Here is a 14,326-nt window from a genome sequence, read left to right on the forward strand (position 1 = left end):
TAGTTAGTCTAGTTAAATGTGTCCATGTGAAGCATGAGCAAACAGCACATCTGATTTTTAAAATCTATTTTAAAGACAATAAAGCCTTTATAATTTTAGTTTTAACAGGTTTGTTACGTAGTCATTTATTTTCATGCACTGCCTGTATTAATTCTATATCTGTCATGTTTTTGGTTTTTGGTTAGTTATTTCCTGTTTTATTTAGTAGTTATATCCTCTTGTTTCTTGCTGTCACTTTCTACTTCCTGCTCACCTGTGTTCCAAGTGTTGTTTCCCTCCTTTTGAATTTTGAATTTACTGAAATAAAGGATCCACTTTTTAAAATGATTTGATTTGAAATTATTTTACAATCATTTGAAAGCTATCACCAAAAGAGATAACGTCATCATGAATAAAGCTGTCTCTATGGGGTGACTTTGTAATGTTAGTTGAAAGGAGGGACCATTTTGCCTCCTTGATGGCACACTTAACACGTGAGAGCCGACTGCCAAAAAGCATTGCAGTCAGCAGAGTAAAATCAGAGCCAAAAGACAAAACGAACATTGATGCTCAAAACGTGATAGTGGGATTTTGGCATCTTCAACGTCCATGAACACACCAACAGTTCCTGTACTCCCAGCTGCCAATAAAAGACCTCTGATAAATACATTTGTTCACTGTGATGGATGATCTATTTCAAGCAAGTTCCAAGTCAGTGAAAGTTAATTTTCCCTTTGTGAAATGACTTGAATCCAAAGGCTGCCTCAAAGGTAGGAAATCAATCTGAGAGCCGATAAATATCTGCAATAAAATGTGAAGTGTATGCAATTTGGAGTTAATGGGCTAAAACATGCAAAACCACTGGTATTCGGCTTTAACACTTAAGTCTTATTCAGCTCATGAGGCTGCACTGATCAACACTTTTTTTATAATAATGATGGATCGAATGACTATATGTGCAGTAATGTGACTGATGACGTTCAGAGTTACGAACCCACAGTGATTCAGAACTTTTCAGTCCCCTTCATCTCTACATAGAGTTTCTTTTAGATTATTGTTTTTACCCTAAACAACCCTGTTTCTGGTCATTTTTGTGAACACGTTAGACATAACAACTTTGTCATGTTGTACCATTGTCCCCAAATGGCTAAATAATCTATTAATGCAGCTTCAACTGTGACTGTGTGTGTTTTTGTGGCATCAAGACTGGATATCATTTAAGGAGACGTGCAAACATTTCCAGCCATTTGTGTGGTGACCAAGACCAGCTATTTTTCACAGGAAGTCAGACCGTCTACATCCGTGATCATGGCAACCAAAACAGGTAATTTAAGCCAAACCATGATGTAAGCATTTTTGAGTATTAACTCAAATGAATAGCAAAATTATGGAGAAATATTTAAGATTTAAAGACAAGTTTTCAGGGGCTTTAAATTTCCAGCATCCTTTCAACCAGCCTCCATCTCCTTCTCCATGTCTCTACATCAGATTCTTCTTCTCTCCCTCAGTCTGTCACCTCCTGACTCTCTCTCCTCTCGTCTCCTTTGGTTTACTCCTCTCTCAGCCTCTGTTTCTTGTCTCACTTGCTCGTCTTCCACCCTGTCTCTGACCAGAAGTTGACGACTGAGTCCTCCCCTCTTTGACTTGCACACACCCACACGAGAACACGCCAACTGACACACACACGTTATCAAAACACAACAGAGTTAACACACAAGCGCGCGCACACACTGCTCAGTAGGTTACTCTGTGTCAGCGACTGTTCTCTGCTGAGAGGCAGTGGGCGGCAGGATGATGTCGAGTTACTGTGGCGATTTTCTGTTGCCGCGGCGACGCTTTCACGACAACCAACCGTTGCACACGTGACAGACACACACACACAACCACATACTTACTTGAGATGGGAGACAGGAACAGCAACATGCCGACATCACACACATACACACAGATCAGACGTAGAGGCTCTTAGCTTCACATGTATCTACTCCCGGATAAACACAGGCCATCATGTAGTCACCCTACTTTAATAAGGGCATTTTGACCCTCTCAGGTTTAATTTGAGATGCAGGAGTCACCGTTTGACCTTTTGTTCATGAGTGTCCCACAAGAGCTAGGAAGGAAGAGAGGCATTGGACAAGGGGAGGTGAGAAAAACGAGACAACTTCACACAGAATAATCTAAATCTTTACAATTAACACGCAAGATATTAAACAAAACTCTGTACGACGTACGCTTTAAAACATGTAGAGATGTCCAAATGTGAAGCTTACTGTGATTAAATTAGTTTTTGGCAGTGGTTAGCACCATCCCCTCACAGCAGGACGCTCCTGTGTTTGAATGCACCAGTCAGGTTGTTGTGGGGTCCGTATCCTGTGAAGTTTCCATCTTCTCACTGTGCCTGTGTTTCCTCTGGGCGCTCAGATTTACTCCCATAACTCAAAGAAATGAAGGTTAGGTTTATCGGCATCATCTAACTCCTGACTCGTCAAATACGGCAGCCTGGTCAGCGTCCCTACGCTTGTGATGTTGTACCCTGCTGTGTCATTTCTGAAGGCGCATCTCAAACCACCAACCCCCAGGAGACCAACGCTGCGTTGTACCAGCGTAACGGCATTTTGAATTAACTGAAGTCTGGAAAGGTTGTGTTTGCTGTTACCGCCCACTGCTAAATTTAAATGGGTTTTAAAGCCCTAAGCTTGGAAATTATACCAGTTTGTCTTAACCTTGCATAATTTTTTTTCTCCACCTAATCACTTGTTTTTGACTATATTATATGCACAAAGTTAGATAAAGGAAATAAAGAGCTATAATTTAAAGTTTAATGCATCTGTTACTCTTAGGCAGGGGTATTTTATGGTCACAAAATTATTATTTTTTCCCAGGTACCCTGATATTTAATTAGAAAAACATGTGCTAAGTGTTCATGTTCAGTGATATTGTTGTTAAATTTGAACTTGGATCATGTAAGATGTATATTATACAGTTATAGGTCATCTGCAGGCTTATTTTTGCAGGTGAGTGAAAATAAATAAATAACTCAGTGTGTTCAAACTCTTACCAAGCTTCTGAGTGTTTTTCGGGGGGGAAGTCAGACTGTAACCTTTCAAAAGAGCCCAAAACCACGCCTGTACACCAAATAGTTCAACAACAGCTTTGAATTTACTTTGGGCTGGACTGGGATAGTTGTTTCAGGATAATTTTACAAAGATTTCCAGGAATGATAACAGGCATCAGTAGAGCGACTTACAGTAAACTAAACAGGATGTGATGAATGCCCGAATGACAGTTTCCAGGTTCTTGAGAGACACAAAGGACCGGATCTTAGAGATTGTGCATAATGGGGTAAAACAGAGAAACTGCTGAGTGTAGTGTCTGGGCCTATAATAATGACGACAAGGACCTCATTACCAGGTGTCACTCAGTGGCTAAGTTGCATTGTAGGTAATGATGTTTTCTTGGAAAGCCGTGACAATATTGAGCCGAACTGCAAAAAAGATGCTGTAAACTTCAAGGACAAAGAGATTCCAGTGAAAGCCATTTGAAATAAATGGACAATTAGCTGCAGGGGCAGTTTCCAAGATCAATGTTGGAAAGTAGAGACAGACGATTAAAAAGAAAACAGACAGTACGAAGAAAAAAAGAAAAATACAGACAGTACAAAGTAAACTGCGTGAGCGTTCTGCAAAATTCTTGCGACGTCACATGCGCCGCTGCTCTGTTGTGTATATGAATGACGTGTCCAGCTTTCATTAGTGCGTGCGATCATCATCATTTCACTGAATAATAAAGTCACACTCGTCTGATAGCCGGTGGGAGAAAAGAAAAAAAAGAGAGAGAGAAGGAGAGAATAAAAGAAGCGAGAGAGAGTAATAACACCAATCAGACAGCATTAGCAGAGCAGGGACCAGTAATTGGAGCTGTGAAGTGTGACTCATCGACAGTCAGCAAGACCTCAAACACACACACACACATAAAAACCATCAACCACTTGTACCACTCTGCCTTTTTCTACACATAACTGCCAGCACGATTATCCCTTATTCTCTAAGTAACTCACACACCTTCCTCTCCATGCACCGCTTTTATCACTCTTTCATTATTAACACACAATATATGTGCACATGCCTCGACATACAGACATGCATGCGCTCTCCATCTCTTTCTCACACATTTTTGCCAACACACCCACACACAGAAATCCACACACACACACACACTCCTTCCCAGGTAAACATTCACACTGCGCTGCCACATAAGAGCTCCTTCCTGTGCCGCTCGCCCACCTGCTGAATTGCGCACCATTAATACTGAGAGAGAAAGCATCTTTTCAACCTTTCTGAGTGAGAAACACGAAAAGTGCCATGTCTCCTGCGAATGTCACTCAAAATGTCCTGCTTCCCAGCATGCATTTCTGTTCACGCACACGGGAGGAGTGGTCCTGTGCAGGTGGTGGACAGGTTGATGTGCTTCTGACAGGATGTTTTGACAGGAGTGTGATTGGACTCTTACATTTACAGTACATCCATGTAGTTATATGTATAATTTGACTTTTTCTAATAATTTTGATACTTAACTACATTTAGTGCCAGGAAAGGCTTAATACTGTCTGAAATTATATTTTTTTTATTATTATTATTATTATCATGGTTTGGGGCTTTTAGTTGTTATTTCCTGTTTTATTTTGTAGGTTTCATCCTCATGTGTCATGTTTTGCTTTACACTTCCTGTCTTTGTACATTTGTTACATTTGTTTTACATCTGTTACACCTCCAGTAAGTTTATTAAAGTTACCTTTTGCTAACATACTCCCTGCTGTCTCATGTTCTGGATCGGGGTCCTTTTTGCTGAAAACCTAACTACTACTTCTTAATTTCTTGTATTTTTTCATGTACTGTCTGCACCTCATGTTTTACTGTAAACAGCATTCTGAGTGGAAGGCAAAGGAAGAAATTCATTGTGCAGGAAAGCTTGATTTTAACTGTGACAATAAATGCTTTGACCTGTTGCCTGTTGCTATTATGCTTCTGATGTCTACTTGTCAAGGGGAAACATGGCTCTGCAAGCACATCTGTTGTAACTTTGATTCCTGCTATCACCTCCACCAAGGAGACTGTTTGTTGGTTGGCGTGTCAGCAGGATTACACAAAAAGTACTGAACGGATTTCCACGAAACTTGGATGGAGGATGGGTCTCGATCCAGAATAGACCCCCATGGGTTTTTTTCTTTTACGTTATTGTTAATTTCTCAGGAATAATGCATGGAGCTTGTTGAAAAAGTATCGAGGTAGCTGGTATCTATAAGTGAGTACAATGAAGGTTATTGGTTAGCTGTGACGTATCTGGTAAACTTAAATTATGGTAAAGCAATTATGGGTGGTTTAAAATCTAGAGGATTAGGCTTGATTGAATTAAAGTAGACTGTTGGGCCTTGGCGGAGGTATGCGCTCTACTGAGTGCCATTCTTGTAATTTTCCTTAGTATTGGTATTGAGTAAATATACAGAAATAGGTGACACATATTTTGAATACTTGGCTTATTAGACAACACTTGTAAACATGTAACTGACTGACTAACATGTGTCACAGTTTTAATATTTGCATAGCCAAGGCTGATGCCACTTTTTTTTTTTACTATATAGCCTTTATTTATTTAAACAAAGCATGAGATACACAGCAACAAAAAAGAAGATTCAGAAAATCCATAGAGGCTTAACACTGCAGGCAAATCAATAAAACTTTATTAAGCTTTCATCCAGTAATCAGTTTTTTAACACTGCAAAAAGCCTTCATGTTTCTGAGGTTAGCTGAATGTTTATCTTCAAATAACGACTGACATTTTGTGCTCGCTGCTGCCCGCTCATGGCTGTCGTGTACTTGCTGCACTGTTGAGATTTTGATCGAGGCTCCCATCCGGCTGCGTCTCCACAATACTCAATTTCAAACGTTCATCTCTCCGCTCGCTCTCCTCCGCCTCCTCTCGTCCTCCTCTCATTTCAGTCTTGACCTGTTTATCATCTTTTCCCGTGTCCACTCGGAGTTCTCCATCACTTTCTTCTGTCACATTTCTCACCCCTGTCTTGTTTTTACATTCAGTCCTCAGCGTTCCCAGATTCTCACCAGCCAAGACAAAGTAGTTCTCCAGCTTTGCTACGGGTCCCTTATCAGAGAACAAATGGTCCAGGTATGCCTGGGCGTACTGATCTGAGGTGATCAGGTCCAGGTTAACGGAGGAGGACTCAGGTGCAGTGGTGGCATCAGGCCCTGAGAGTCTTCTCCCTGTTAAGATCAGCTTGGTTCAGTTAAATGCAAATTGACTGAGAAAAGCAGTTTTCTTGATTAATTCAAAGACGTACCTGTCTCTGTCTCAATGGTGGATAGAGGGATGGTCACACTCTTTCCTGTCTCTCTGTCGGTCACAGTTAGTCCGGTCATGGATCCCTCATCTGGCGCCTCGCCGGTGGGGTCACATGATGCCAGAAGACTCCCTCGACATTTCAAGACACACACTGTATTAGATTTATAACGCCTATAATGAAAAAATAGATTGGAGGGAGACAGGAAGGCAGGAAGAATTAGGAAAGAACAGAAAATCTCAACATTCATCATCATTTTATCACTTTTTTTCCCAAAACTGACTCATTAAGTTGTCCATGTGTTATTAAGAAACACTTATCTTCTTTCAGATGAAGGGCTTTTAAAATGCATATTTAATAATACAGAAACCTGGATTGATGATTGCAATTTTACAGGGGCTGTCCGGTGGTCACTAGGTTTAAACGTCCACTAAAGGGGCTCTATGTAGTTTTAGAGAAGAAATTCAAACTCAGAATTTGAATATTTACAATATTAATGAGGTAATGTGCTGTCTTTTAAGTTCAGTTTGTTTATTCAGTTTATTCAGCCATAAAAACGAAGATAGTTTTGTTTTCTTTCTCTTTTCTTTCTTTCTTCCCACAAAATACAGAGTGCACCTTTGAGAAAACTTTGGCTTTAATGTTTTCTCCTGCTGTTGAGACTGTGCCACGATCGCAGCTATCACCTGTCACACCGAATACTCTTAGTCTAAATGTAAGCTGAAGTTTAGGGCCAGACTTTCCTGACAGTCGTGATAGCTTTTTAGTGTTTTTGCTGTCAGATCTGGAGCAGGTTGGAAAGCTTGTCTCACAGCAGACAGCCTGGCCCTGTGTGGCTGTGGTTTTCCACTGTCAGTGTGCTTTATTAGGCTCCTGCTTCCGCTGAAGTGCAATGTGTTGGCTGTCTGACAACCTCGTCCCAAAAAAAATCTTCATTGTTTGTAGTTGGACTGTGTGCTGTGCAGTGCACTTCCTGCAGTAGGTTGTCCACCCACGGGCTCCAGCTGCACCAAAACATCATCAGGAAAAAGTAGACTCCAAGGCCCTGTGACTGGCTCATGCAACTCTATTTGTTGCAGGAGTCAACTCCGAGCATTTTTCAACCCCAGTCACTGCAATATGCAACCCAAAAAACCCTGGAGTCAAATAGTTGACTCTTCCACCTTTTCTCACAAACAAGCAGTGGTGGAGGAAGTATTCATATCAAAGAAGCAATACCACACTGTTAAAATACTCTATTAAGTACTGCAATCAACATTTTACTTCAAGGTGCCATGTGTCAGAATTCTGGTCGAAAAACATTCAAGACTAAACTAAGATTACCAACAGGATGTGCAGGAATATCAGTATGGACGTTATGACCTCTGTGTATTGTGTTTAGCATGCTAAGCAGTTCGCTCTGGCCCATCCAGGTTCAAAGCTTCTGTGCTAGCAGTGTAAACACCAACACTTCTCCTGTACTCTGAGCTCCAAGCCAAGACCGCTAGCTGCATGGCTAACTGAGCTAAGTAGCTAACAGCAGCTACAGTTGGCAGTAGTTGGCGGTTACTCTGGTGATGTTCTGCTATGTATTTGTTGTAAGTATGAACTCAACTTGTGGCCAATTCTTACATATTGCACCTTTAAGTAAAAGTATGATGAGCAACTAGATGTTCTTAAAGTATGAAAGACAAAGTAATCATTAGGCAGAGTGAACAGTACTTCGCTGCTGTATTACCTGTAGGCAGGTATGATCTGTGCGAGGTCCTCCTTGTATTGCTGCAGTGCTGCCCTGGCAGAAAAGGGCTCAGCCTTACCCTCGAGAGCAGCCAGGTGAACCAACATCTGGGCGTTAAATGCTGCTCCGCTGGCCCAGTGCCTCAGAGACCTGGAGGACCAGACAGTGTAAGAACCAAGAACCAAAACAACTACTACTACTACTTAACTACTGCATCCCACTGTATCATACTCTTCTCTCGTCCATGCAACCATTGTGTGTTTTAATTTGCTGTATTCTCTCACCTGGAGTCACAGTCTCCCCCGAGCAGACATGTTTTCAGCTGAGTGAGGGTGAGGCTGACCTGGGCCTCAAGTCTGATGGAGTCCTGGATCAGCTTGCTTTTGTCGGTCAGGTTGATCCTGAAGCGCTTCAGGTACTCCTCCATCAACTCCTGGAGTTCCAAGACTCTCTGCTGGAGGTAGAAATTCATGCATACAATCTTTCAATTTTGGGGAGTTTTTCTGTGTCCTTTCATAACTTCATGAAAGAAATTTTAATATTTATTACTTTGACCAACTTCTTCTTCATTATTTTCTACTTACCTGGCTTGATGAAGATCCCGCTGACTTCCCTTTCACATCTGATGACTGTCTTGATGATGTATAGGCCATATCCACCACCATACTAACCACTAATCCCACCAGGCCGGCCACTCGGGGCTCATCTGAGAAGGTCGACAATCGGCCAATTAGATCCCTCAGGTAGGTGGGCGCCTTCTTCCCGATGTCGCCCTGCAGCTGAGTGAGGAGAGATAAATGCTAACACATTCTCACCATCTGTCTCAATAAAATAAAAATGCTTGAATAGATTTGTCTCCCTTCTTTGTGAGAACAACTGTGAGGAGCATTTTGTCATCATCATATTGCTCCTCGCTGGCCGCTGTATTGATTTGTAACCTCTTTAAAATCCCCAGCAGGACCACATTTCTAACACTGAGTGGTGCTTCATTTTGCACAGCCGCTCTTCCTTAACTGTCTCAGGGTAAAAACATTGTTCTTTTCTCCTCATGTTCATCTTCTTCTCCACTGAATGTCGAAGGTAAATCAATAAGCAGTCCTCTGACTCAGTCTATTTGAGAGGGAACATATCACCTCTCCAAGTGTTTTGCTTGTATGCAGCATCAGCATCACTCACATATACTGTTACACTTTCTTTTAAAGGAGATCTACGATGCTTTTTCACTTGTTTCCTTTCCTTCAGTGTTTTAAATAGGTTCCTGTGCCTGTAAAGGTTCTTGAAAGTTAAAAAGTCCACACAAACAGGAGCTCCTCTCTCTCACAGAAAACACTGCTCCTGAAACGCCTCATCTCGCCTTTAATTCTGTGACTTCTGTGACATCACTATGTCACACATTTGCATAATTTATGCCTAGCAGGTAGTTTGGCACATAAGAATTACTGTAATTTAGTGGAGCTGCTAAAACTATGAACCTAAAAATGAGCATAATATCGCCATTAACTCTCATTAACCTGTTGCAGTTGCTGCTGGAGGCCGGCCCGGGAGTCAAAGCTCCCGCCGTGATTGGCGAGGAGGAGAGGGTGGACGACCCGGAGGTCGGGCACGGCGCCGCCTTCCAACATGGCGTCGTAGAGGAAGGAACCAATTGCATCCTTCACTTGAGAGAGCTCCTCCTCTGATGAGAACAGCTGGCCCATAATGATACTCGTATAAACCAGTCAATACTCCTAAATGATGGCAGCGCCTGAGGAAGAGAGAACTGACTAAACTGCAGGTAACACAGCACAAAAACAAACCTTCAGCATGGAATAACTGGTGCCAATTGTGAACAACATACTGAGTGTAAGTGCAGCCTATATACTTTCTTTTTACATGACTATAAACATAATTTAATATACTATGACCTTAAGGGCTTTAATACAAGTGTGTCTAAATTCTAAACAGCTCATGACACATGTAAAATATATATATTTAACTCATCATACCAGCAGCATGTAACATTTTCCAAATTTCTTCAAAATGGCACCCTAATGTTTCACACTAACATTCCAGCAGCCTTTCAGTCACATCTAATCTCTCTGTCACTGCGGCCAGTTGTGTTTTGGTCAGCCGGCCTCTCCCCTCTTCCTCCTTCCTCCCTCCGCCTGCTGCAGTGAAGAGATTAACCAAGACAACACAGCAGCAGAAAGTAGCTCAGCCGTAAAGCTACACCTCCCCCTAGCTGCACCAAGCAGGAAATGCATCTGCTGTAAACTCCGGGGAGAGTTTGTCATGTCTTCGAGGCCAAGGACACACGCCTGACAGGGTTTTGTCCAAGTAATCTCCATCTGACAGGGTTTTTGTTGCCTGTACTCTGTTACAGTGTTGCACTCTCTCTTACAAAGTGCCGTCTTTAAGTGGATGCATGATAGTGAAATTAAAGTAATCCTCCCTGTGCTGGGGGACTCCCTGGAAGAAGCCAGAGGTCCTTGGGAATCAAAGTAATAGCTACAAACTCTTTATGGCTGTGTTAAACATTGAGGAAATAGGCCAAGGGCGTCCAGCTTTTTATTTAGCTAAATGGAACAGTGGCCTTGGCGGTGGTGCGATGTTGTCTTTTTTTTTACTTGGTAAAATATGGGGCAAGGGGATTTGGGATTTTATGTCGTTGAGAGAAGTTCTTTGTTAACTGGGACAAGGGCTCTGTCTCTGTCTCTGTCTCTGTGTGCAGCTGAGTGAGACGCCCCACACCGTGTTGTAAACTTGCCAGAACCTTCCTCATCATATGTAACTTGTTTTTTAAATTAGTTTAAGTTATCAAAAATGATTTTAAACTGTGTCTGCAGTGCACCAGTTATAGTCTCTGTATACTGGAACTACTGTATGTCAAACTGCATCATCCCTGTTAAATAAAATTCAAATAAATTAATAAATAAATGCATTTCCTTTCCTCGAACCGTCCTTTTTTATTACTGGAATGCAGAGGAAGAGTTATGGGGCCCAAATGGCTTACACCTGGGCTGATATGGGGCTCATCTGGGCTACTCCATTTGGGGCCCAGACAATCTTGAGCTCAGATTTCATGGTGGCTCCACTGGTTCTGGTTTCTCCTGTTTGGGCTCTACAGGAGCCTGCCCACGTGGGTTGATGATGTGATGCCAGCTAGGTCTTATTTCATGCTCTAATGACCCACAGAAGGTATATATTGTTTGTTGGGTTACCTTATTTTACAATAACACCCTAACTACAATTGCACATTTAACATACTGAACTACTAAAAGGGTGTTAGATAGAAGTTGTGTAGTTCATGCTTTATCTAATCAAGATCATAAGTGAGTTTTAGGGGGAATAAGTAGAACTGATCTTGCATATTTGAAACTGAAACAAGCAAGGTTTTATGCAGATGTTGCTCTAAAGACCACAATCTGTTTGTCAGTAAACACAGCTCGACAGCCAACTTGTTTCACCACCGAAGAATACGAAAAAGCTTCAGGACTTCCACGACGGACATAAACCCGGCGAGGTGACGGCACAGAAACACTCAGCGAACTTTAGTGGATTCATTCAGCCGTGTTTAGACACAATCACAACGATTTTTCTGAGCAGCCAGGCCACATCCGCCTCTCCCTCCAGTCTGCTCTCCGTCCTCCTGCTCTTCCTTATTTCTCCTGTTACTGTTGATTTTAATGGCTGCTGTCAGTTTGATGCTGTGTTCACCAGCTGAGCTCTGCCGCCAGGAGTGTGTGTGTGTGTGTGTGTCTCTCTCTCTCTCTCCATGGATGCTTGGCCCTGTTGACACACTTCACACTCCTCTGAGAGCAGTAAATATTTAAATGTGCTTACGTCACACACGCACACACACACACACACACACACACACACACACACACACACACACACATCAGCACTCAGAAACGGGCATGGACGCACACATGTACACGCGGAAAATTCAGCGCCCCCTCTCTCTCTCTCTCTCTCTCTCTCTCTGGAGCATTCTCACTCTGTCTCTTTGTAAAGGTCTCATTTCCATCTGGGAGTGAAGTGGAGATGAAAGGAAAGTACATAGAGAGGAGGGCAGGAAAGAGGTGATGAGGAAAGAGAGGGAAGAGGAGGAAGAGAAGAGAGAAGGGAAGCAAAAGAAAAGGATTAAAAGATAAAGTAAAGGTGATAGAAGCTGATGGAAGAGAGAAATTAGAGAAGAATAACAGATGGACTCCTACCTTACACACACACACACACATTGTCTGGCCTTTTAAATGACAGCCCTCTTGAAACCTCACTGAATATTAATCATCACACAGAATGTGTAATTTCGCGTGATAATGTCACTTGAAACTCAAGTTTAATTTTCCTGTTAGAAAATAGATGATTCAGGGAGTGAACCTCTGACATTTACATCTCTTTGGTGTGTGTGTGTGTGTGTGTGTGTGTGTGTGTGTGTGTGTCCAGAGCACCAACTACAGTACATGAAAACAAAGGGGAGTGACAGCAGGTGTGTGTCCTTACGTCCATGTCAGAAACCTTTTTGCCACTGAGGTTTGGACTTGTTGTGATGAATTTAGGGATCAGTGGTATTAACATCAATTGTACGTTGACATCACCAAACTTCATTAATTGCCCTTAAAGGTTCGGGTTTATGATTTAAGGGGATTTAGGAATATCTATTAGCAGAAAATATGTTTTCAAACTACAATCTCCTAAAAGTAAGAATCAGTGTGTTTTGGCTGTTGACAGAAGGAGGTCTCTACAATACACAGTATAAATTATTATTTTAATTTCATAGTAAATAACTGGCTTATTATTGTAATAGATTCACAGTAGTATACTGTAATTATGTTAACAGTAATATACATGAAAATGAAAATTGTGTTTCTACAGTAACCAGACATCATTTTAATATGAAAATACAGTATTTTGATCTAAAATTACAATATGATAGAGTCATAATTATCTTAAATCATTGTAAATTCACAACAATTTCTTCTTGGACAAATGGACTTTTTGGTAACACTTCATAATACAGCCTATGATTTAAAGTGTAAAATCTTAAAATTCCTCCTGAATTTATGGCGTAATTTCGTCTCATTAATCAGGACATATAAAATACTTAGGTATGCAGGTACAGCAGAACAAGGGAGTAACAATAAGTAATAAGTAAATAATTATACTGTAAGCACTGGGTACCTACAGGGTATTTCAGAGGAACGGAAAAGTGAATTATAATGGAAGTTTGCTTCGTTACCTACAGGATACAGAGCTAAACTGTTGACAATGTGTAATTACATCAATTGTTACATGCTGCCAAAACATGCTCATTAGTCTGCTGCCTGTGTGTATCATTATCTATGCAGACCTAAATCTGCACTTTTATCCTGCAATGTCTGAAACTTTACCAACACTGTTTGTCCCTTTCTAAACCCATCAGCCGTCAGCTCTTCAAAAACCAAGGCTGCACTAATTAGTCCATCATGGTGAAGTTGTCACACAAAGCTGCTGCTGTCTTTGCCCCCTCCATGCCCACAGCTCACGTATTTATCCTTCCCCCTCTATTTCGTTTTCTACACTCTCTGTGCCTCTTTCCCCCTCATCATCATTTCTCCTCTTCCATCCTCCATTTTCTGTCTGCTTTATCCCCCTCTCTCCCTCCCTGCGATCATTTATGGGGTGTGGAGGAGAATAAAAACAAGTTTAATGTACAGTAATACATCATGCCATGGCTGGTGTGCCAGGCATCCATTTTGTGGAGCTGTTGTGTTCACTTAGCAGCAGTGGAGCTAATTATTGCAAATGGCAGCTGTTGAAAGGAGTATTAATGTTTCCTTTCTACATGGATACGTCCAATATTATGGGCTGATGAAAGTAGTCACGAGATAAACTTGAACAAGAATGAGAAGGACAAAGAAGAAGGGAAACTGAATTGTGTCATTTTGGTTTAAAGTCTCGTAAATCCAACTGTATTCATCTTAATTTCAAGCTGTCACTGATTAAATGTGCTGTAATCATCATCTATCTTGCAGCCTAATAAAGTTTATATCAGGGCCTCTGGCTGTGAGATGCTGGATTGTGATTATGTGACACACAACATGTCCTGTATTTTGGAAAGAGGAGGAGCTGAGTGCAAAAAGAAAGATTTTCATGAAACCTAAGATACTGCAAAGAAGAAAAACATTCTCTTTAGGAGTTATTAATTTTTCTAGACAAAAACATTACGTGCCAAATGATGGAGGAAAGCATATTTCAAATAAATGTTAGGTAATGAACAAGTACATTTCCGAGCTGCTGTCAAAGAGAAGCTCTAA

At 41.4% G+C, this 14,326-nt stretch overlaps 1 protein-coding gene across 2 annotated transcripts; it reads right to left on the reverse strand.

The window, feature by feature from the left end:
- Positions 1-5,687: 5,687 nt before the first annotated feature.
- LOC141008920 (uncharacterized) lies at positions 5,688-10,157 on the reverse strand. 2 transcript variants are annotated; one of them, XM_073481279.1, is made up of 7 exons: positions 10,034-10,157; positions 9,560-9,792; positions 8,633-8,827; positions 8,333-8,499; positions 8,049-8,198; positions 6,332-6,504; positions 5,688-6,254 (listed from the first exon to the last, which is right to left on the reverse strand). In XM_073481279.1, the coding sequence occupies exons 2-7, from the start codon at positions 9,743-9,745 to the stop codon at positions 5,836-5,838; spliced, it is 1,290 nt and encodes a 429-aa protein (XP_073337380.1). In that variant the 5' UTR covers positions 9,746-9,792; positions 10,034-10,157; the 3' UTR covers positions 5,688-5,835. The 2 variants fall into 2 exon arrangements, with proteins under 2 accessions (XP_073337380.1, XP_073337379.1); XM_073481278.1 differs by having other exon boundaries at positions 8,333-8,502.
- Positions 10,158-14,326: the final 4,169 nt, after the last annotated feature.

This window comes from Pagrus major, chromosome 15 (genome assembly GCF_040436345.1).
Source record: "Pagrus major chromosome 15, Pma_NU_1.0".
NCBI classification, from domain to species: Eukaryota; Metazoa; Chordata; class Actinopteri; order Spariformes; family Sparidae; genus Pagrus; species Pagrus major.